The sequence below is a fragment of the Fukomys damarensis genome, unplaced genomic scaffold (assembly GCF_012274545.1).
Source record: "Fukomys damarensis isolate Sample0158 unplaced genomic scaffold, DMR_v1.0_HiC HiC_scaffold_18, whole genome shotgun sequence".
Classification (NCBI taxonomy): domain Eukaryota; kingdom Metazoa; phylum Chordata; class Mammalia; order Rodentia; family Bathyergidae; genus Fukomys; species Fukomys damarensis.
The window spans coordinates 48,304,401-48,328,375 of NW_022900930.1; the positions used below are offsets into that span (position 1 = coordinate 48,304,401).

Sequence of the window (23,975 nt, forward strand, 5' to 3'; positions counted from 1 at the left end):
TGGTGACTACTTTCTAGAGCCATTTAGAATATGAATACTTACCCTCTTCTATCTCTGTTCATGAGGTAATTAAATACTGTAGACTGCCTGCTCTACATACTACTTTAGGAACAGATGTAGATAACAGTGACGTAGATAATAGGTAACATAAAAATATAACGTGTCAAATAGTAATACCTTCTTTGTAGAAAAACCAAATATGTGACTCTTTTGCTGTAAAAAGAAAGCTATGTTTAGGAAATGAAAGCCTTAGAAAAAGCAAAGTTGTTTAGAGGAATCCGTAAATGTGCAAAATACTATGTTTTTTATAACTTTAATGTACATAAAAATGACTTGGAGCCGAGTGTGATGGCACATAGCTTTAAATTATCTCATTGCCTGAGAAGACTGAAGCAGGAGGGTTGCCCAGAGTGGGTAACTGTGCAAGACCCTGTCTCAAAGTAAAAATAAAAAGAGATAGGGATGTAATTCTGCATAAAGGCACTGGGTTCCATCACTAGTACTGGAAAGAAAAAATAAATACATAAACAGTGGTGGGAAAAGGAACCTACTGTAATTTTAAGTTTGTGGCAGGGGAATTAATAGTTTCTGCGCGTTCTGCTAAGTTTCTCTGCACAAATCTTGTGCTGAATTTGGGAAGCTTTTTTTTTTTTTTGAGACAGGGTCTCACTAAGTTGCCCAGACTAGACTAGAATTTGCAATTCTGCCTCAGACTTCTAAAGTGCTGAGATCCCAGGCATGCACCACCACATCCATCTGGGAACCACTTTTTGAGTAAATTTTGGCAAGCATTCATGTAAAGAAAGGAATCCAGGTAAATGACAAATGAGAAAACCATGTTCACTGGAATCAGGAGACTGTTTATAAAGATTATGTCAGTAGTTAAAAAGCTGCCTGGGGAGAAGAAATTTATTCTTTATTGATTAAGCCAGGTGAACAGGTTGAATTTACAAGAAATGGTTTTTAGATTCTGTGAATGGAGTTGGACCTGGTGGTACATGTGTGTGGCCCCAGCTACTGGGGAAGATGAGTTGAAACAAGGAATTTAAGACCAGCCTGAGAAATGTAGCCAAATGCTAGTTTGTTTTATTTTGTTTTGTTTTTAAACCAGGCATGGTGGTCCACACACGTAACCCCAGCACTCTGAGGGGAGGAGTGGAGGCAAGAGGCAATTTAGTGACTTGGCCAGGACCCTGTCTCAAAACAAAAAATAAAACAGGGCTGAGATTGTACCTGGAGGCCTGGGTTCAATCCCCAGTACTAAGAAAAAAATTGATGAAAGGAAAATCTTTATCAGTAAAAGTCTCCATAGAACTTTTCTGTCACAGAAATTGTGTGAAAAACTACATATGTATATCCATAAGTCTATAAAATTTTGGCAAGTAGTGTATGTAACTATTTTGTAATAAAAATCTGCCTGATCTCCATGAATAACAATTGTGCTCACCTTGTTGCACAATACCTGTCAACAATTACACATTTACTGCAGAGAAATAATAAAAAATAAAAATTACTCGCCAAGTGAAAGGACCCGAGTTCGGTCCCTGGTACCAAATAAAGTAAAATAAAATGAAGTAAAATAAAAATAAAGTCAGGAATCATGGAAAATGCCTATAATCTCAGCATTCAGATGATGCAGGAGGGGGAGCACATATTGGAGCCTGGAGTGGGCAACTGAATGACTTAGTGTGACCTTGTCTCAAAATTGCGGGGGATGCTAGAGCCAAGCACTGAGTTCAAGCCTCAGTACTGCAAAATAATGATAATAGCAATCCTAATCTTACAGTTTGGAGAAGGATGAAATAGAAGGTAGTGCTTGAGCTACACTAACAGGAAAAACAAAAATCTATTAATTAGTTGACTTAAGTAGTCTTAATTACTTGCCACAGGAGATTGTGAGATTAAATAAATTTAGTTGTAAAGCATCTAACCAGTGACTCTGTGGCTCAGAAAATCTTCCTTGAGTAGTGGTGCAGTCCTTATTTATAGTTTAATTCTATCTAAAGGCTTTACTTGAGAAATCAGTGTTCTAATCTTGATGATTCCAAGGTCTTCATGTGCCTCTCAAATCACAGCCAAATGGTATTATTCAAAGGGGAAAATATTTGACATAAGTCGAAAACCTTCCTAAAATGTAAACTTTTAACTATTTTGTCTTTTGAAAGTGAATATACCACATAGTTTTCTGCTGTTTTGGAAAACAAATCCTGAGCATTAACTTCTGGATGAGTCATTGTTGTCATGTGCATCTGCAGTTAAACAGTTGTTTTCATTTATTTCTTTCCCTTTGAGTGGCTTATCATTTTTCCCTGTGGTTAAGCCTTTTTATCCTCTCCTAGCCACTTGTTAAGTTTTTATGTCTAATCTACACTGGATATGGAAACTAGATATTGAAGCATGCCAAGAATTATATGTTATAATGATGAGATGTCTGGAATTTGCTTAAAAATATCCATTGGAACCAGGAACTGGAAGGGGTGGAAATGAATACGAGATTGGCTTCAAGTTGTTAACTGTTCAAGCTGGGTAATGGGGACATGATTTTATTACTTTTTTCTTTTATCACTTGTACATCTTTGTAAATTTTTCATAATTTTATAACCATCGTTAAAAACAAGTTGTATTCCAAGTAATATGCAGTTCTGTGCATATTTTCTGTTTTGCAAGAATTCACAGGAGGGGCCGGGGATTTAGCTCAGCGGTTCGGTGGCCTGCCTTGCAAGCGCAAGGACCCGAGTTCAATCCCCGGTACCAAAAAAAAAAAAAAAAGAAAAAGAATTCACAGGAAACATCTTTGGGCAAAAGGCCTGAGAACTAAGGGGAGGGATGTTCATTTTTTCTTTGTTTTGAGGTTTTACAATTTTTTAAAAAACCTGTGTTAGGTTGTGTGTGTGTGTGTGTATGCCCGTGTATTTTTAAAAATATGTGTCTAGTCAGGAATTAAGTTTATTTCTACATCTGTAAATTGAAAGTGTTTAAGTAAATTGAAAGTATTGGTAGGTAAGGATTATATACTCCTGTATTTTAATGTATATTTTAGGGTTTGGGGATTGGTTCTGTTCTGTTCTTTTCTTTCCCTCGAGACAGAATCTCACCATGCTGGCCTTGAACTCACTATGTAATATAACCCACACTGGCCTGGAACTCACAGCAATCCTCCTGCCTCAGCCTTCCTAATGCTGGGATTACAGCATAGCCCACTGTGTTTGGCCTTGTTTTGTTTTATTTTTAAGTAATGTATTTTAGATGGATAAAACTGGATTCTGTATGAGCCATGTTGAATAAAAATTAGAGGAGACTGTTTTGGACTAAGTTCCTACATTAGGCCTCACTAGACCAGTGTGAAAATTAAAGTGGAGCTGAGCTGTTTATCTGAGCTTCTAAGGAAAATCAAGATCAAAGAGATAATAGCCAAATTTCCCAGACCTGCCACTTTGAGATAGCATGATATTGAAGATCCCTTCATGTTAGCCCTTTTTCACAGGAGGTAACCTGAAGTAACCTGGTATTAATCAATAGGTTGTTTTTCTGCTCTATTGTCTCCCTATCCCTGCTTTATAAGGAGGGTCACTTTTGTTTCTGCTATACTGGGGATTGAACACAGGGCCACCTGTATGCTGCACACACACTCTGGCGCTAATGTGTATTACCAGCCCTTTTAAAATTTGAGACAGAGTCTTTCTAAATTGCCCATTGTGGCCTGGAACTTGTGATTCTGATTGATGCCTCAGCCTCCCAAGTAACTGTGATTGCTACCATTGTCTAATTACCTAGCAGAGTAACTTTGAAATGGCTGATCCACTTTTTGTTTTGTTGTTTTTGCTTTCTTCACGCTCTTTTCTAGATGTAAAACTAACCTCCTCTGACCAACACATTAAAACACTCTATGCAATGAAATAAAAAATAAAGACAATTAAGGTTTTTGAATTAAATTGTAATTTTGCTCTTTGACAGAGACAGGCTAAAGGAGCAGAAAAAGGGGTCCATATTAACTATTTCAAATTTAAGAATTTTTTTTTTTGGTATTGAAGTATCATTAATTGGTGCATGCTTTATCACCTGTTTGCTTCCTCACTGCTATCTTGCTTGCTGCCTGTACTACAGATAAGCTAACTCTTCCACCCCACCCTCATATTTTATACTTTGCATTCTTCTAAAGCTTTACATTCTAGCTTGCTTATTTCTTTCTTCGTGATTTAAATATTCTGCCCTTTGTGTTTACCCTTTTAAAAATTTGTTTTATTTGAGACAAGATCTGGCTGTGTAGTTCAGGGTGGCCTTGAATTCACTATGTAGCCCAGGCTGGCCTCAAACTTGTAGAGATCCTCCTGCCTCAGCCTCCTGAGTGCTGTGATGACAAGTGTGTGCCACCACATGTGGCTGTGTTTACCATTACTGGGTAAAACAGATACATGCCAGGATGTAAAATGTAAATTCCATTGTAACTAGCTACTAGTCACAATTAAAGATTTCTCAGAGGTGGGCGTATAAATCAGTGCCTCCTAGATAGTTTGATATAATCCATCACAATTTATATTATATATACTCTTATCTCTAGCATCACAAACAAAAATATATGCTTAGCTACAATAATTCTTCCCTAGGAATTTATCCTAAAGATATATTCACACATGTGCAAACATGTATGCAAAAGGAAGAGTGTTCAAGAAATTATAAATGGTATCTGCTTAGAAAAGAAAAAGTAGTCCAAAGTGGGAGACCTACCTACCTGTTATTATATGTCTTCTAAAGTTCATGTTTATCTTTTTTTTATGCATTTTGAGCATCTCTACTCCAGGAATCTGAAATGTTGCAATATTGCACCAATATGGTGCATAAAGTTTCAGATTTTCAGATTAGGTCAGTAAAGTTTGTGCAAATTTTCCAAAACCTGAAAAACTCTAAAGCACTTCTTGACATGAGCATTTTGAATAATAGATACTCAGCCAGTTAAGTTGGTATTTTATATTAAAGAGAGAAACTAAGCTGAACAGAGCCTACTTTCCACTTGTGTAACATAGTACGTATAGGTTCTTATGGCTAGTGGATTTTCTTGAGTATGTTTTTCTTCAAAGGTCAGCATTGCTGACATTATGCTTCTTTATCAACCTGACTGTAATATTTTGATAACCTTAAGTAATCCTTTAGTAATTAAGAGCTCATTTCTGATGGTAGGTTATTTTATAGAGTATATTTGTACTTATCTGTTATATATGCACACACATATATCATTATGTCTATTTTTTTATTCCTCCAACATTTTTTCTTTACTTCCTCTATTCTTTATCTCTTCAAGCCATTCACATACCCTTTCTGACCCATGTTCTGCATACACTCATTCCTTACCCCCTCTCCATTGCCTGTAGACCATGTGTTTTTTCCCGTGCTTGTGTCCATGTATACGTGTGTATATGTCTACGCAGATTACACACTGACATAAGCACAGACATAAAGGGATATTTTTGGTTTTTTTTTAAAAAACCAGTTATTACATAATTTTTAAAATTGCAGGGGCCAGGGATTTAGCTCAGCAGTTCGGTGGCCTGCCTTGCATGCGCAAGGACCCGAGTTCAATCCCTGGTACCAAAAAAATAAAATAAAATAAAATAAAATAAAATAAAATAAAATAAAATAATTGCATTTTGCTATTTTAGCACTGCACTGTGGAGATACCACCAAGTAACTAGGGATAACAATGATTAAATCATATTAATTGATCAAACTATATTGTAGGGGTTTATTCAGCCATTCTTGTAGTGTTTGAAACAATTCTTTGTAGACAAGAAATTAGAGAATAATTGAAAATAAACATTCTTTACATATTTCCTTATGCATGAGTATATTTATTTCTATAGCACAGATTTTCAAGAGTAGACTTACTAAATTAAAGTTGTAAATACTTTAAATTTTAAAATCTTGCTAGCTTCCTTTTCAAAGGAATGTCACATTTAGACCAGTACAATGCGGTGGTACCTTTTGAAGAGATACCTGTCTTCTTAATATTTCCTACGGTGATTTGGCATTGTTAAATTGTTGTTTTGTTGACTTCTAGTGTATTTTTTGGTTTGTTTGGTTTTTGGTTTTTATGTGACAGAGTCTTGTAGTGTAGTTCTGGGTTGGCCTGGACCTCACTATGTAGACCAAGCTGACCTTGAACTCACAGCAATCCTCCTGCCTCAGCATCTCACGTGTTCTGTGCACTACCATGCCTGGCCTGACTTCTAGCATATTTGAATATTGTAACTTAATTACTTAGATCCACACCTTCTGTACATATCAAATATTTTCTTTCCTGACTGAAATACTTAATTTTTTTCCATAATAGAAGTTTTTAATATTTTTGCATCTATCTTTTTTGTGTATTTTATTCCTGGCCTTAAAAATTTGTATATGACCTGTTTTCTAAATTTTGTTGTAAAATATGTTGCTGTGATTTTCTTTTTACCTTTATCTTTGATCCACCTGCAGTATGAATATATAGGAGGCAATGCAAGCAGCAACATTCTCAGTAGATTTTCTTTATATTTTACATCTAATTTTTTAGGACAGATTTTTTTAAAATCAGCAAGGAAATTAACTGCAAGAACTTCATTAATGCTATATTTTAGGATATGCAAATGTGAAAGATTTCTAACTTTACCCTGTGTATTTCACATATATCTTTAGTCACTGTTAGACACTTTGGTCTTGTTTAATATAATTCAGTGCTGAATGTGTATTTTAATGTTTTTTTTTTTTTTACATCAGTTATCTTTAACTTTTGTCAAGAGTTAATAGAAATAATTATCTGTATAGATTGTGCTTGGAAACTTCTAGTAAGTTTAGCCCTTACAATTTCTGGTTTCCTAGACATGAGTAGTAGATTTTATTTTTTGTGAAGACCTGTGTATGAATGAAAAGGGGTCAGAGTGTCTCAATGGCAAGTAACATAGTGGAATACAAATCAGAAGGTGGAAGTACTAGAACCCTCCATTGTTAATGTGCACTGTGTTCTGTCATCTGAATGTAGCATGGTATTTAAAGTGGCGATAATAGCCATTACTACTGGATAGTTTGTGAAGCGCTTCATCCCTGTTTAAATTTTTTTTAGTTATCAGATAGCCCTGTTTTACAGATGTGAAAATTGAGTCAGGGAAATTAAGTCGCTTGAGATTATGTTAGTAGTAGTAAAAAATAGCAGTATACATACTTATAATTAGACACAGAATTTGCCTCATAATTAAGATATTTAGTTAGAATCATCCCAGGGCTTGTTGTTTATAGGATCCTTGTGAATAAGCTGATGTTATTATTGAAGAGTTATCGTAAATGTTCACACAGTACATGTGTTGTCCTGCATGTTTAATTCTTTCTCTGAGTGGTTCCTGGTAATGAATTAAACTTCAAGGATATGATTTTCATTATTTTTTTCAAGTGAATTATTTGGAAGTTTCCCAGTGGTATTTTCTATTTTCTTTTTTTTTTAAATGCTTCAAATTTGTATTCCATTTCAAAATTACAAAATGATTTTTAGAAATATGATTAGCTAATATTAAGTTTTACTATCCTTAAGCTATGGAGGTTGTTTATTTAACCCTTGAGTAACAAATTTTTCTCAATTTTCTATGTTTTTTCTACAGAACGGTAAATAACGGTGATTATCTTTGGAAAGGATATTGATCCACCTCATGTAAAGTATGCTCAGTTCCTTTCCAGTGGTGTAAGTATCTAATTCTTCACGATCTTTATCCTCTTGATTGAATTAATAAAGAAATCATTATGGTTATGATTCATATTTGACAACAGACATTTGTAGAGTTGAAAGAATTTTTAAGAAAAAGAATCCAAAGGTATACCTGTTTGACATTGAGGTGAACAAGTGTCATAATCATGTGAAGAATGAATTTTCAGGGCTGGGGGATGTAGCTCAGTGGCATCACACCTGCCTCACAAGCGTTAAGGTCCTGAGTTCAATCCCTGGTACCAAAAAAAAAGGAATTTTCAGGTCATCTTCCTCTTTTGTCATTTCTATTTTCAATTTTGGATTTTGACATTAATTTTCCATTGAACATAAAATTACTATCATTTTTAACTGCATAATGACCTAGAAGATTGTGAGCTAGATGGTAACTATTGGAGAGTGCTAGTTGTTAGATTCTTTGTGACTAGCAGAACATTAGAAGCATATTATCTTAATGCTGCCTTTTGTAGGGGAACTCCTAACACCCTAGCCATTTCTTCTTACCTACTGGGGATAGAAATGTAGGTAAGCCTGTTAGCTAATGTAGTTGCTAGCCTGTCTTTGAAGTCAGGCTAAAAAAAAAAATACAAATTGAGATGGTAATATTATGCTGAGTGTTTTTGTGCTAGGATATGAACTGTAACCACCAGTTCATATTAAATAGCACATTATGTAATAAAAGTATTCTGGGAATTTCAGATATTAGAGAAGATAAAGTATCTATTAGCTCATTAAGTGCATCTTTAGATTTTAATGCAGAGTGCCTTCAGCATAAATATTTTCTAAAATTTTGTGGAATCTGTATTTCACTTAAATTTTTTCCATTTTGCTTGACACTTCTTAATCCAATTAATAGAGATAAGCTTTCTGTATTGTTTAAGTTTCTCATTAAAGCCACCTTCAACATTGAGTCTCTGATTTAGGGAAAAGTTTCTGGAATAAGCTTGAGTTCCTCCTAAGTAGCTATGATCTTGGGAAAGTACTTCATCTTTTTGAGCCTTGATTTTCCTTTTTTAAACCATTTGCTTACCAGTAGCTGTGCTCAGTAGCCAACAGATTGTAAGCATCATGAGGGTAGAAATTTTTGCCTGGTTTATTTCTTGTTGCATCCTCTGTGACTCTTACAGGGTCTAACACATAGTAGGAACTTGATTAATTGAATGACAATTTTTTTGTCTAAGTGGTCTCCAGTTCTCTGATTCTACATCAAATTTATATATTCCTCTATAAACTTGCATATTTCTACTTGGATTTCGTTGTGTGTGGTAGGAATACAGAAATATTCAAAGTATGATTTCATAAGTCACATGATTTACTGCCATACAAAGAGGATTTTTGTTTAGATTCCCAAAGCTTAATCATTTGGAAATTAATGTGAACAAACCCTGTAGGAAATACACTAATAAACAGGACATTTGTGCACATAGTGATTGAGTAGCAAAATTATCCAACTCTAGTTGCTCATTTAGGATGGATGTTGGCTTCTGTGGAAAGTCTAAGATTGAGGTATACCTTTATAGGAGCGGTTCTCACCTTGACCACCACAATGGAGATCAGAGAAGACGGGAAGACACATAAGTTCACTCCATAGTAGAGGGCACTGCTGGTGTTGGCAGGTGAGGCTTCAAAGCTCTGAGGTCTCTGATAGCCTGAGCTATCAAAGTGTCTGTCAAGCTCCTGAGTTTGTGTATATTTTGAAGTCAAGCAGTCAGTAGTAACTCACATGTGGGGGTCTGATGAGATGTGATGTAACATTCCTGAAAGAAGAGGGAGTTGGTAAGGGAAAGGGGATAATACTCCAAGTTCTCACCTGTAGGGGTGCAATAAGACGATATTTTCAAGGGGCAAAGGAGCTGCTCCAAGTTCTCATATAAAGTCTGATAAGATGTCACACTCTGGAAAGGAGCACACTCCTGAGTTCTTATTATAGCAAAACATAGAACATATATTACTCATATAGCAAAGTAAGTATTTGATGTCATTTCAAAGATACTAACAGATTTTTCCCAAAAATGTCCATCAGATGACTACAGTGAAAAAAAGCAAAACACCTCAATCTTAATTAATGGAAATTTAAAACTATTAAAGTGTGATTGACTCATTGGAATGTATTCCTACTTTTCTCAAAGTCCTTGTTAAATGAAAATAACATTGTAGGCCATTATCTATACTCTTATGCTTCAGTTACTTCTCCTTTGACTTGAATTATAGAATCACTTTTGCTATACTGTTCAGTTCAGTTCCTAGTAAAACTTCATTTCTTACTTATTTTCACTTTTTGCCTTTTTCTTATTTTAAAACTGCTACTCCTTTGACAGTAGTAATACTTGAGAAAGAGACCAATGTGCCATAAATAGTAAAAGGACCTGAATGCATCTTCAGCTGATGAATATTATTATTGACTCTAGAATGTGTTAAATCATCCTGCAGTGAATACCACATGTGCAAAACAAAACTTTTGCCTAGTCATTATAGATAAAAAGATAAAAGCAGGAGAATCCAGCTGCAGAAAAGCTTCATTGTCAGTATAATCTTGCTATTGATGCTTTACAAGCAAAGATCGTGGGATTTCAAGGTTAATCATTTGTGAATGCTTTAACCTTCTTTACTTTACAAATTTGTAGAATTTAGTTTATAAAAGTACATATATTCTGGACCTCATTCTTTATCCAAAAAAGTTTGAGGCATATATTCAAGTGGTGTTAAAATTTATTGGAAAGTACCACTAGTCTCATGATACAGTCGAAGGCATCAGTTTATGAACTGAACCATAATTCCTGAATTTAATTGTTCTTTATAGTTTAAACATTGTCTATGTTATTGCAGTATTAAAATTCTTCTCATTTTCAATTACTGTGACCGGAGTCTGCATTCAGTTTAGTAATTTAAAGTGAAAAATATTCTTTATCCTGTGAATAATCTTTGCGCATAGGAAAACTAATTGTTTTTTCATGTTATCTTTTTCTTTTATATACAAATTGCTGGTATTATAGACTTAGATGACCATTATAGGTCATTTACTGCTGTAATTTCATGTTTATGTGCTTACTCTAGGTACATTATAAGAAGTAAAATTTAAAAATGCCATAATGTTTGCTTTTGTTTATGTTAATGCACATTGGAGTATTATTCTCAATACCCAGACTGCTTCTAATCTTGATATTTGCTTAGTAAGGTACTGTTATCTTGAGAATCACATGCATGATTTGACCCTGCCCTTTATACCCGCATCATTACACTCAATAGTGATCATTCATTCCATTCCAGCACCTGTGTGCTTGTTTTTGCTTTAGCTGTGCCTTTGCATTAGGGACCTCTCTTGGCACAAGCTATAGACATTTAATTTAAACAAGGTGAAACATAAAGGGAAATAAATTTATTTTCTCCCAACACAAAATAAAAACAGGAATGTATAGGGTTAGGAATTACGGGAATATCTACAAAGAGCTTTCTCCTTTATTATATATTCTGCATTTCTTCTTTTATTCTCCCACAAACTAGCTTTTTCCACACAGTGAAGAATTTGCCAAACTAATATCCTCCTGTACCTGAGCACAGTTATAGCGATGATTTCATTTGCCCCTCATCTAACAAAATCTGAAGAGACCAACACTTAGTCTCCTTGTGTGCCTCTCCATTCACCAGAAGGTGAATGTTATGAGTGGCAGTCCCAGAAGGGTTCCTGGAAACAGTGAGTTGTTCTAGGAAAAAAGAAGTCATAGAAGTCTACTATTTCTCTTTTTGTGACTTTTAGAATAAAAGTAGTTTCCATTTGTCCATGATTCCAAAACGATGCAAAGTATTGCACTGTTTTAGATGCTTTAGTTATATAACACTTCTGTTTTAAGCATTTGGATGGATGCTTTTCAGTAAGAAATAAAATTCATATAATGTATGTTAATAAATAGTGCTCTTCTATACAGGGGGAGGTTTGAAGAATTGCACTAATCTATCCTGCTCTAATCTAAATAGGATAGGAAAATACCATGATTGGTGTTTGTCCACTTCTTGAAGCCACATATCTAAAAAGTAAGATTAGTTTATGAAATATTTTAATAAGATGAAGCCCAATGGTAGAACCAGAACAAGTCTATTTCATTGTCAGGGGAAAAGGATGATATATAGAAACCAGAATTTACCAAGCCAATAAATTAAAAGGTAAATTATTGGATTAGGCAATGTCTTTGAAAAGAATTTCAGAGGAGTGAGATATTGCTAAGCACTTGACAGAGTAGATGAAGCACTAAGGATTTAAATAGAAACTAAAGTGTTCAGTGTCTTTTATAAGCTGTTAGGAAAATATCCACTTAACTTTTCAAGAAACTTTTCATTTAAGTAAAATATACTTCTAAAGTGCACAAACCAGTAATGTCCACCTTTTATGAATTTCCAGAGAGAATTCACTTGAGTAATACAATGAGCATATCGATTGAGGTAGACAAAACTAGTAACTATATAACATTTTACACTAAATCAAGGGCCTTGCACATGCTATACAAATGCTCTACCACTAAGCTACATCCTCAGCCTTTTTGATTTTTTATTTTGAGACAGGGTCATGCTAAATTGCCCAGGCTGGGTTTAAACTTGTGATTCTTCTGCTTCAGCCTCCTAGAGTGCTAGGATTACAGATGTGTGCTACTGTATTGGGCTAAATTTTTTGGTATTAAACAAAGTAAGCAGATTTTCTGAAATTAGTTAAGAGAAAATGAGTCACTCAGGTTGCAAGTTCTGTTGTGGAGAGGTGATGATATGGGGGAATTCTAAAAAGAAAATTATGAGAATATGGTTGTAATAACCAACGCATTTAAAATTGCTAGTACAGGACTGGGGATTTAGCTCAGTGGCTCTGCTGCCTGCCTTGGAAGCCCAAGGGCCTGATATCTAAATAAATAAATAAATAAAAATAAAATTGCTAACACAGTCACTGAAAACAATCTGTGTCCATCAGTAGAATGTGTAAAGCCTGTGGCCTAATCCCACAGTGAAATACTCCTTAGCCATGAAAAGGAACAAGCATGCTAAAATGTAAAATGTCATCTATGAATCTCAAAAAAATTAAACTTAATAAAAGATTTATACAAAAGAGTAAATAGAGTGTAAATAAGGGTTTGTAAGAAAGGCAAAGTAATCCATGGCCGAAACAGTTATTGCCTCTGAGGGAAAGGAATTTTTATGATTTGGCCGTTCTCTTGATGGAGAGGTGCCAGAGAGAGCTTTTTGGGGTGACGGGAAGCATTCTGTATGTTCAGATGAATTCGAGTTTTAGAGGATGTGTACTTCTCAAAACTCTTCAAAGGCAAACATAAAATTTGCATACTTTCATGTAAATTTTACCTCAAAAGAGAAAATCAGGCCAAATAGTAAGATCTAGTTAATGACATGCATGCTGAAGTGTTTAGAGGACAGTGTACAGATGTCTGTAATTGATTTTGAATGCATCCAAAAATGCAGTGAATTGGAGATGGGTGGGTAAATGAATGGATATATATGTACTGGTACAAATGTTATAAAAAGAGAAGAGTAAAATTTAGGTGGTTAGTATGTGGGATGTTCACTGTAAATTTATTCTAACTTTTCTACAGGTTTAAAATTTCTCATAAGACACGCTATACTAAGGCAATCAAAAATATAATAATTGTGCATGAAGGTCTTTGTTTTATGATGGGTAGCTTGTCACGAGTGAGTATTGGAAGAAATCAGGCCATAATGTGTCTAGGTGCAAGGCAAGTAGTCTGGCCCATGAGCACAGATGGTCTGAAGCATATTACTCTGTGTTCCTAATGATAAAGAGAACTTCTATAAAGAGTCTAAAGCTACAAAATATTAAGGAAATACAGAATAACCAGTGTCTTTCACTTCTCTAATTTGCTTTGCTTTGCTTGCTTCTCAGGATAACAATACCAGAGGTTTCATCATTAACTACAAAGCTTGAAGGCACATAGCCCCATTTTAAAATGTTATACGATTAACAGATGCTGGAGGTGCTTAGCCGCATCCCCAGGGTGAGATCAGATGTTCAAACTAATATAACAATCGCCATCCTTACAAGCAAAGTATACTTAGACCCTAAACCCTAAGCTTTCTGTAAAGCATATGACTATAAAAGAGTTAAGATAAAAAGAATGTCACCAGTCCTGCTTTCCTAACCGTGAGCCCCCACTCTTGTGGGCTAGAATAGCTAACTAGGTGAATCCTAAAGATAAACATCCTAACAGCAAAGAAGATGCTACATCTAGGTTAAAATTAAAATGTCATGTGACCATGATTGTACATTTGTGATGGGAACTGAGGGAACTGGAATGTCTTATCAAACTACCTAAAATGAGATCATGATTGTAAAACTCCTATAAAAGACTGATTGTGACCCATCCCGGGGTTGGTCATATGGCATAGCCCTTGGTGCACGCCGACCCTTTGCTCGCAAATTAAGTGTTTTTGCTTTACCCACTCTGTGTCTCTGTGTGTCACTTACCAGTCCCTTCTGCAACACTAAAATGTGTGTTTAAATTGAATTTTTATTGAGCCATTTTTTTTGAGACAGGGTCTCACTATGTAGTTGAGATTGACCTAGAACTTACTATGTAGCCCAGGCTGGACTCAAACTCACAGTGATCCTCCTGCCTCAGCCTCCCAAGTGCTGGGATTACAGGCATGCACCACCATGCCTGGCTTATTGAGACTATTTTTAAAGCTAGGAGACTTCACATAAAAATTCTAGGTTTCTGCCTGCTTATTTTAAAAAGCTTTTGGAAAACAAAATAGTTAATGGAATGAAATAGAGAATCCAAAAGTAGTTACAGATTCATACGGAAATTTTATACATGATAAAAGTAGCATTTCAGATCAGGGAAGAAGCATATTAGTTAATAAATCATACTGGACAACTAGCTGTCCATTTACAAAGAAATTCTAAATCCTTTCACACTCAAATATAAATTCTAAATTAAACTAAGGTTTTAATTGCTATGACTTACTAATCCATCAGTAGAGTGGTTTTATCTGAATCATTTTAACTGGAGACTTCAAGGAGTACAACAGTCTATGTTCTGAATATTTTTAATTCTAATAAGTCCTACAGTATAATGTCTGCTTTGGGAGTCAATAGATGCATCAAGTTTGGTACTAGAACAATAAAAATTAAAATAGAAAAGATTACTACTTTTAAAATCATGTATTCAAATCAATTTTTATTAAAGGATTTTTTTTGAAGCAAAACATTTATTGGTACATTTTCGCTATACATAGTGATAGCAGTCATCATAGGGAATTTGTACCAGAACATGGTACAGCTTGCTTCTCCTTTTTTTTCCCAATCCCTCCCCTCTTTTGACCCTTCTTACTTTCCTTATTTATAACAGCTTTGCTTCTATTTTTTTAAAAAGGAATTTAGGGAAAATTTTTATGATTTTGCAATTGTTTTAAACTAAATATTGGTATTCACTCCAAGAAAATATTTTCTGATGTGCTTCTGTACCTTGTGCTAGTTAAAAGGAAAAATGTAGAAGCAATTTTCTAAGAAAAATGAGTAGGTTCATTTGGCTACAACCATAAAAGTTCCACTTTCAGGATAAATATACAGAGCATGCTTCACATAGATGAAAACTTAGGAAATTGCTAAGAAGTGGATGAAGTGGTGCTTCATAAGTTTTTTTTTTAAATATACCTGTCTTTTCATTTAAAAGTCTTTGCTGGTTATTAATATTTGCTTGGGCTTAGCCAAGCAAATATCATTTGTTCTTACTGAATTGAGTTACAGAGCTTTAGGTCAGTTTTGCTCATACTTGGTGAAGCAAGATGATGTATACTGTTTTTTCAGCAATTTTCTATTTATGTCATATTGGAGTATAATTAAGTTTGAAATATTTTTAAAATGTTATCACATAGTGTGTGCTTATTGGACCTTATGTACTTGTTGTTTTAGTGTTATTGATACAACTAAACTTTTAGTTCCAATATTGACAGTGTAAATTATATGCCACAATAAATTGTACCTCATGTTATACCCTATTTCTAGGTGCTAATAAACTCAGTATCTGTACCAATTCATTTGCATGGTAAAAACATTTTAGCATGGGATGTATCTTAATAATTTCAGTAAAAATGTTGATACAGAAATTATGCATCTGCTGAATATTTTCTGTAGTAGGTACTTTGGTAAATGTTCACAATAAAGAGACTTTCTAAAAAATCTTTTTCCGTTTTGTTTTTAGTTTGCTGGAAACCATGTCTCACTATACAGATGAACCCAGATTTACCATAGAACAGATAGATCTACTTCAGCGCCTTCGGCGTACTGGAATGACTAAACATGAAATTCTGCATGCCTTGGAAACTCTGGACCGTCTTGACCAAGAGCATAGTGACAAGTTTGGAAGAAGGTCCAGCTATGGAGGAAATTCATATGGGAATAGCACCCACAATGTTCCAGCATCTTCCTCCACAGCTACAGCTTCCACACAGACCCAGCATTCGGGAATGTCCCCATCACCGAGCAACAGCTATGATACTTCCCCCCAGCCTTGCACTACCAATCAAAATGGAAGGGAGAACAATGAGCGATTGTCTACATCCAATGGGAAGATGTCACCAACTCGCTACCACGTAAATAGCATGGGTCAGAGGTCATACAGTTTTGAAGCCTCGGAAGAGGACCTAGATGTAGATGATAAAGTGGAAGAATTAATGAGGTTAGTTACTTTGCTTACTCTGAGTCTCCAAAATGACTACATTTTTAGATTGCTTTTAAGTAATAATCTGTATTTCAGCCACCTGTAAAAACTGTAACTTCTCCATTCCTTTTTTGGAGAAGGAAAAAAATACAAATTTTATGTTTATAATTGAAATTTTCTCTACTTCAGCTCTTTTTGCTACTTGATAATCCTTTTTTATTCTGCCTATTTATCAAAGGTTAGACTTCTCTTCATGGCTCTGGCCATGAACGGAAGTTAGTCTAGTCTTTGTTTTTCTAAGTACTTTTTCTGAGGGATAAGGTAATTTTATCATGCTATGTACACTTTTCCTTTTTTCTCTCCAACATTCCAATCAACAAAATAATTTGAGCACGAATTAAATTAAGAAGTAATTTTTAGTAAGAAAAACACTGTTTCTGCCCCTAAGACGTGAAAGTTCTAATTTTAGCAGTAGATATAACACATGCAATTGTGCATGCACACATGTACACACTCAAGGGTTTTAAACACCAAGAAAAGAGACCCACCTTCAACACAGGTAATTAGGAAAGGCTTCATACCAGATTTGGGACACAGAGCTTCACAAATGTGTTTCTCATTGTTTGTCTAGAACATAAAACTTTCCTTTAGCACATAGTTAATGGCTTAATTTTTTGAGTGAGTGAATTTGACATAAACCTTAAAGGATAGCCTTTGTTTTGAAATATAGGAACTTCTAGAAAGTGTCAGAGAAGTCAAGGCCTGTCTTCAGCCTGATAAAGGGGTGAGCCACTTCCCAGGCCCAGGCATCACTTGCTTTGGAATTTAGTCTGTTGTCATTGTAGAGAAAAGAGAGGTCCATTTGAGCAAATAAAAGTTTGTTCACTCATTGGAATATAGTAAGACATGCTTTTAATTATCTAGAGTAAAGTGTGTTTAAGCAATAAAAGTACTTTTTCAGATGTATGGGATTGTTATTGCTGTTAACCTTGATAAGCTTTTGATATAATAATTCCCAAATGTGTATTATATTAACAAAATGCATGGAAAAGTGTAGAAAATTGTTGCTTTCTTCTCCTTCCTTTTCTCCTTCCTTTCTCTCCGCCCCCCTTTCTTTCTTTTTCTTTGTGATTTGTGACAAGGTATTACTATATAGTCTAGGCTGACCTTGAAGTTCAGGCTCAAACTTTTGATCTTTCTCCTACAAGCTTGCGCCTCCATGAAATTGTCTTTTTAACAAAACACTTTGGAAGACTAAAAAGTATAATACGGGTTTAAAAACTTGACTTTTAAAATATGGATTGGCCTGTGATGCTTTGTTTCAGCTACAGTAATACCTCCATTGTCAAACTCAGTTCATTCCAAATTTGTGTTCAAATACTGAAAAGTTCAAGAACTGAACATATTTTTCCCATAGGAAATAATGGAAAACTAAATAACTGGTTCTGAGACCTAAAAATTATACTTAAAAATTCATTTTTTTTGGACTATTGAATTTCACAATGATTTCTTTCTTTTAACTCTATTGTAGTTTTCACAGTTTTTCTCTTAGCTTTACTGCTGGTACCACTAACTTTCTTTGGAGGTATGGATATGATATTTTACACAAATAAAGTGCCAAAAAAGAAAGCACAGTGACGAATGTTTTAATACACTAACACAAGCACTATATGATGCCTGTGCGAGAGCAGCACTTAGACGGAAGCGTCACACCTTTTTGTCTGCGGTGAGACACCATGTGTGACTCACTCTTGCCCCATACAGGTATTTTCAAGTCAGATTTTCCATTTGACAACGGAGCAAAATTACAAACACCCAAGCAGATTTTTTCAGACATTGCTGTCTATGTAGTGGAAAGTGAGCTTGGAAATGTTCGACAACCTAGGTATCACTGTATATGTCTAACAGGAAACCTGTTAGCATTGACTGAGATTTGTAGTTAAATCCTACACTTATACTCATTCAAGTTTCATTGTTTACTATATGTAGTTTTATATGTTGTAATCGGTGTTTAATTTGTATATTACAGCTTGTTGTACAATTAAGATGCTACCTTCTCCATAATAGAGTTACTACTTCTTCCCTTTCTCAGCTTTCTTAGGACTGCTGCTGTGTTGTCCTTTAATTACACAAGGGTCTCCCTGGACGTTCTGGATGCTCTGGCTCTCTGCCATTGTACCTTCCTCCACTCCGCACTCCTGCTTTCCTTCAGTGTAACCCTCTTCCTCACTCTTACTTTCCTCCCCCATGCCCCCAGAGGATAATTCTTCTTAGGTCTAAGGGAGAAGTTTATGGAGTGACTGTTCTCACTTGTAATCATTATAGCCATGCTATGAAGTTAATCAGGAAAACTAAGATTCATAAAAATTAAACAATTTGCCCAAGAAAACTTAAATATTAGGCAACAGAGCCTAAATTACAACTCATGTCGTTATTGTGTGTTGCTTTATTATCAGTGTTTTCTCTGTAAATAAATTATTCATGTTTATAGATTTTAATAAGACTTTAGGAAAGATAGTTAACTCCAGACACAGTGTAAATGGATTTATTTGACTTGCTATTCCCCTTCACCCATATGAAATTTGCCGCTTTGCATCACTTACTAATCAAATGAATTTTTATTTGGTGGAATGTTAGAGATACTCTTTGAGTAATGTCTGTGTTGAGTGTTCTGTACCCACCTACAGATATACTGCCCTTGCTGACCCCTCAACATTGGTGATACTAGAGTGAATTGGAACTGCTGATCTCTTGTACAAAGCATGGGTCCTTGGATGCCTTCCTTTCTCCATTTTTTTGTACATAAAAACCTACCTCTCTCTTACATTCCCCAACCTCCAGGACACTCACCCACAAGACTTATTTTTCAGATCTTATAATCCAGTGATACTTTAGTGAATTACAGTGATTTCCAGGTATGTAATAGAGATTTCTTTGGAGAACCTCATCAAGTTAAAATTGTGTACCTCATCAGCTAGGAAAGAGTCAAGAAAAAAAAGTAACTGCTGCTACTTTGCCTACTTTTTAATTAGGGTTAAAAAAAAACAAAACACCAACCAAACAAAAAACAAAAAGAAAGGCCAGCTAGTGTATGAATTCCCAATAAGTCATCAAATATAACATTTTAGGAAGGAGTTTAAACTCATAATGAAGACTCATTTCACATTTTAATGTCTTAAGTATATTTACAAATTATAAATATATGTATAGGAGTCTGCCTTTATATCTGCTAGTACAGTAGTATGCATGTAATGTTTATCTGCTCTATTATGTCTGTAGTATGAAGTGTATCAGAATGAATAGCTCCATACATTGAGTATATTATTCTTAACACCTATATACTAAATTTTATGAGTATGTTAGTTTTGGGGGTTGTTTTGTTTGTTTTTGCAGTGCTGGGAATTGAACCCCATACACATGTTAGGAAAGTGCTCTACCATTGATCTACAGCCCTAGCCCTTTTTTGTTTTGAGACAGGCCTTGCTAAGGTATGCAGGAAAGCCTCAAACTTGCTAGCCTCATTCCTCAGCCTCCCAAGTACAGTGGACCCTGTATGTACAGGCAAGTACGACCAGCTTGACGTATGAACAAATTGGATTATGACCGAAATTTTAGTTCTGACTTTTGATGAAATTCTTGAGTTAAGACCCAAATGCTAGCTGCTTATGCTTTCAGATGGTCTTACATACAGATTTAACCCTTAAAAAGTTCTGGAAGGAACATTACAGTATCCTTTTCTGTGTGGGGTTAATTGAGAAATTCTGGGCCAGTGTCTCTCTAAGGACACTTGAGATTGGCTTCTGTACAGGAGAGAGATTTTGAAGGCTATCGAAGAGCCTGAGCTTCATTGACCCATTTGAGTTAAAACCTTTGGAAATGAATTCAATTAATAAGTCAAGGGTCCACTGTAGTTCTCCTTAGCTAGTTTGTTAGTATTTTGTACACAATTCTGATACTGTTTTTCCAGTTGGTTATATAAGCCTAACAAAAGATTATGGGTTGAGTATTCCTGAAATCTGAAATACTCCCAAATCCAAAACTTTGTGAATGTTATATGACACCCCAAGTGGAAAATTCTATACTTGAAACTTACTTCAAAAGATTATTAAAAATATAGAGTAAAATTAAACTCAGGCTCTTTGCTTAAAGTATATATTAAACATGAATCTCGTCTTTAGATTTTGGTCCTATCACTAAGATATCTATCTCTATATATTCCCAAATCCCTAAATATGCAAAATCTGAAGCACTTCTCATCCTAGGCATTTCAGAAAAGGGATACTCAGCCTGTATGTATTTGTATGAGTTAGGGTATTTCTCTTCTGTAGGTACTAGGATGAAATGATTAGGATATACAATTACCATTTTGGTTATTCATATATAGTGTATAAAGTAGCACTCCCACACACACTGAAGATCAAACTCAGGACCTTGAGCTTGCCAGGTGGGCACAGTGCCACTGAGCTACGTCTCCAGCCGCCCCCAACCCTGTAGCTTCTCTTTTAGTGTTCTTTTAAAATTATGCTTTGTGTATCTTCATGAGTGAAAAATTACAGGAGTGTTTTAATCAAATGTGAAAGGCATTTGTATGTAATTATATTTTTTCAGTTGTGAAATAGACTGTCTTGGTATCTTTGAGATAGGTGACTACTTTTAAGAGAACCTAAAGAATGTTTAGTTCATATTAATTAAGAGGCTAAGATCTTAAAACATACCATTTTTTAAAATGTGGTCTTCGGTATCTTTTATTCCAGAAAGTAAAGCAGTTTCATTTTGAACCACCATAAATAACTCCTTCCATTTTGATTTGAGAAATCTAAAGATAAAAATTTAAAGCTGTTTTATAAATTATCTAGATCAGATTTCCATGTACAGCTTTTTATCTCTACAGATTTGTTCACTCGTTTCACAAATTAAATTTTATTATATGCAAGCTCCATGATGAATAAGAAATAATCTTTGTGCTAAAGGACTTTACAGGCTAGTAGGAGAGATAAGACAGATTAGGAACAACTATAATACAGAATATCATGTAATATATTAGCATCTGAGTAGTGTAATTGAAATATTAAAAATCGCTGTTTAAAAAGAGGTCTTTGTTAGCTGTGGAGATCAGGAAGGACTTCTCAGAAGAGATGACAGTTAAATTGTGTTTTAAAGAAAGGTATTTGACAAAGGAATTGCTCGTGATTTCCTTCAGATATTAAGAAAGTTGTATAGGTAACAGTGGAAAGTTTAGCAAGTTATAAAATTGATAATGGAGAGTGGAAAAGAGGAATTTCATCTTGATATTGAAGTCACCTAGGTGAATCTGGCATGATGGGTATTTGAAAAGGTAGCAAGAGGAGATGGCATGGACTACAAATCGCGAGCTGACTTGAAATTAAGCCATGGAATCAAAGAAATGATGAGCCTACTCTTCACTTTAGTTCACAGACAAAAAAAAATAAAGATTTTGAGTAGTATGAGATTTTATAAGAGAAAAGAAAAAGAAGGGATTCATTCTTTTTAGGTTAAGTATCAAAGGAGAAGATGAATGAATTAGATTTGGAATAATGACGTTTTCATACTAACTGGTGATTTCACAGGGTCAGGTTGTATGAAGGTAGTACAAGAAGCACATGGTTAAAGAAATGAATGAGGAGAGAGTGAAGAGAAATATGTGAAAGTTCAAAGACCAAAGCAAGCCAAGAAGAATGGTCTCTGTAATACTTAAGAGATATGGACACAATGAAAGCTGAATGCTGTTACTGTTTTGAAAAGTTCTAGCAAAACCAAGTAAATGACACATCACTACTTGTGCCTAAATTGTTAGAGAACTCTTTCCACGGTACCTTAAAATACCTTCTACTTCATCTTTTCTTTTCTTTCTTTCTTTTTTTGTTTTTTTGTTTTTCTTCAAGGACTTTGCAGTGAGCTACATCACCAGCTTTATTTTTATTTTGAGACAGGGTCTCATTAAGTTGCCCAGGCTGGTGTGGAACTTGTAATCTTCTCGCCTCAACCCTCCAGAATGCCAGGATTATAGGCATGTATTACCATGCCTTGCTTACTTTATTCTTATATGGTTATAGTAGATCATTTGTTTCTTCTTTTCTTGAGCTCTTAGGTGAGGTTTTATAAAATAATAGTGTTTATAAGGCCATTTTATAATTTGAAGGTTTTTTTACATTGAAGAATTTTTTATTTAATATATTATACTCATACATGTATTAACTTTTTAATATTATTCATTATTTAATTTCATTGCCTAGAGGGTTAAAAAAATTTTGAGGGTGATATTAATTTTACCTGGGGAGGAAACCAGAGTGCACCTTTATTAAGTGATTTGCCTGATACCTTTATTTTTTATTTATATGTTTGACAGTGCCAGAGATTGACCCCAGGGCATTATGCATGCTAGGCAAGCATTCTGTCGTTGAGCTATGCTAACCTGTCTCCCTTATCTTTTAAGTCTTATGTTTTTCTTTCCAAAAAACTTCTCTTTAATAAAGCAATAAAGAGGTTTTGTGTGTGTGTGTGTGTGTGTGTGTGTGTTAACTCATTATAGATACATTAGAAACTTGTAGAATATCTGAAAATATAGTCTGTGAGATGGTAAGTGAATTGCTATTTTATAGACTTGGGATTTATTCTGTCTTGTGCAGTCCATAATATACAATAAGACTGTGAATAATTCACAAAGTAGGTATTCCTTATTGAAGTAATTGTTATCTGTTTTATATGATGCGGTGTCTACTATAGGTAAATTTGATTTTAAAAAAATTTGATTTATATTCTAATTTAAATCAGTAGTCAATACCATTTACTCATTTTCTTCCACAAAAGCACATTTTTTCACTTAATCTGAATAATTATTTTCTTAAATACAGTTTTACTTTCCTAGATCATGCTGTACATTGAAATGTGATGCCTTATTTTCAAATTTTCATATTAATTTAGTTATATAAGAAACCAAATTATTTAATTATGTTATTTACATAAGCCAGTAGGAATTGAAACTGCTAGTTATCTCTTGTTTTACTATTGATATGTAGACAGGCATCTTGGAAGAAATCTAGCCAGAATCTAAATCAGTATGAAAAATTTAAATGCTGTTTTGGCAACTTGTTCTTTATTTTCTTTGGGAATCTTCAGGTTTGGGAGGGGCACATACTTGGGGTTGATCCTCGGGCCTCATACATGGTGAGCAAACTATACCTCTGAGCTCCATTTCCAGTTTAAGGTTATGATTTCCATCCACTACATCAGGATGTACTGTAGAGCTATGGAGTGGAAACTCATCACTGTTACCTCTCCGTTCTCCCAAAATTCCCAAACAGGAGCATGGAGTCCACCAGCAGAGTATGTAACTCCTCCTCCTCGAGGGCTGAGATACTTTATCTAAATTAAGAAGGTACAATTGATTTTTTAGGGGTAGGCGATTTTCTTCCAAGTAATCTACAGAGAGATTTGACTCCCTAGAAAGAGTTTGTGGTTCATTCACAAATAATTTGTAAAGGTTTTCTTTTCTTATTTTGGTAGTACTAGAGATTGAATGCAGGGGCACTCTACTACTAAGCTACATCCCCAGTTCTTCTTTC

At 34.7% G+C, this 23,975-nt stretch overlaps 1 protein-coding gene across 10 annotated transcripts in view; it reads left to right on the top strand.

Moving 5' to 3' along the window:
- The window catches only part of Hmbox1 (homeobox containing 1), a 153,642-nt gene that overhangs the window by 52,309 nt on the left and 77,358 nt on the right, over positions 1-23,975 (top strand). For 9 of the 10 annotated variants that reach the window (XM_019207477.2, XM_010623051.3, XM_010623071.3 and 6 more), the window contains exons 2-3: positions 7,620-7,699; positions 15,934-16,410. In XM_019207477.2, the coding sequence (XP_019063022.1) occupies positions 7,677-7,699; positions 15,934-16,410 (500 nt within the window). In that variant the 5' untranslated portion in view covers positions 7,620-7,676. Of the gene's footprint in view, positions 1-7,619; positions 7,700-9,240; positions 9,337-15,933; positions 16,411-23,975 lie in introns of all 10 variants that reach the window. The other variant, XM_033765519.1, reaches the window with a different exon arrangement.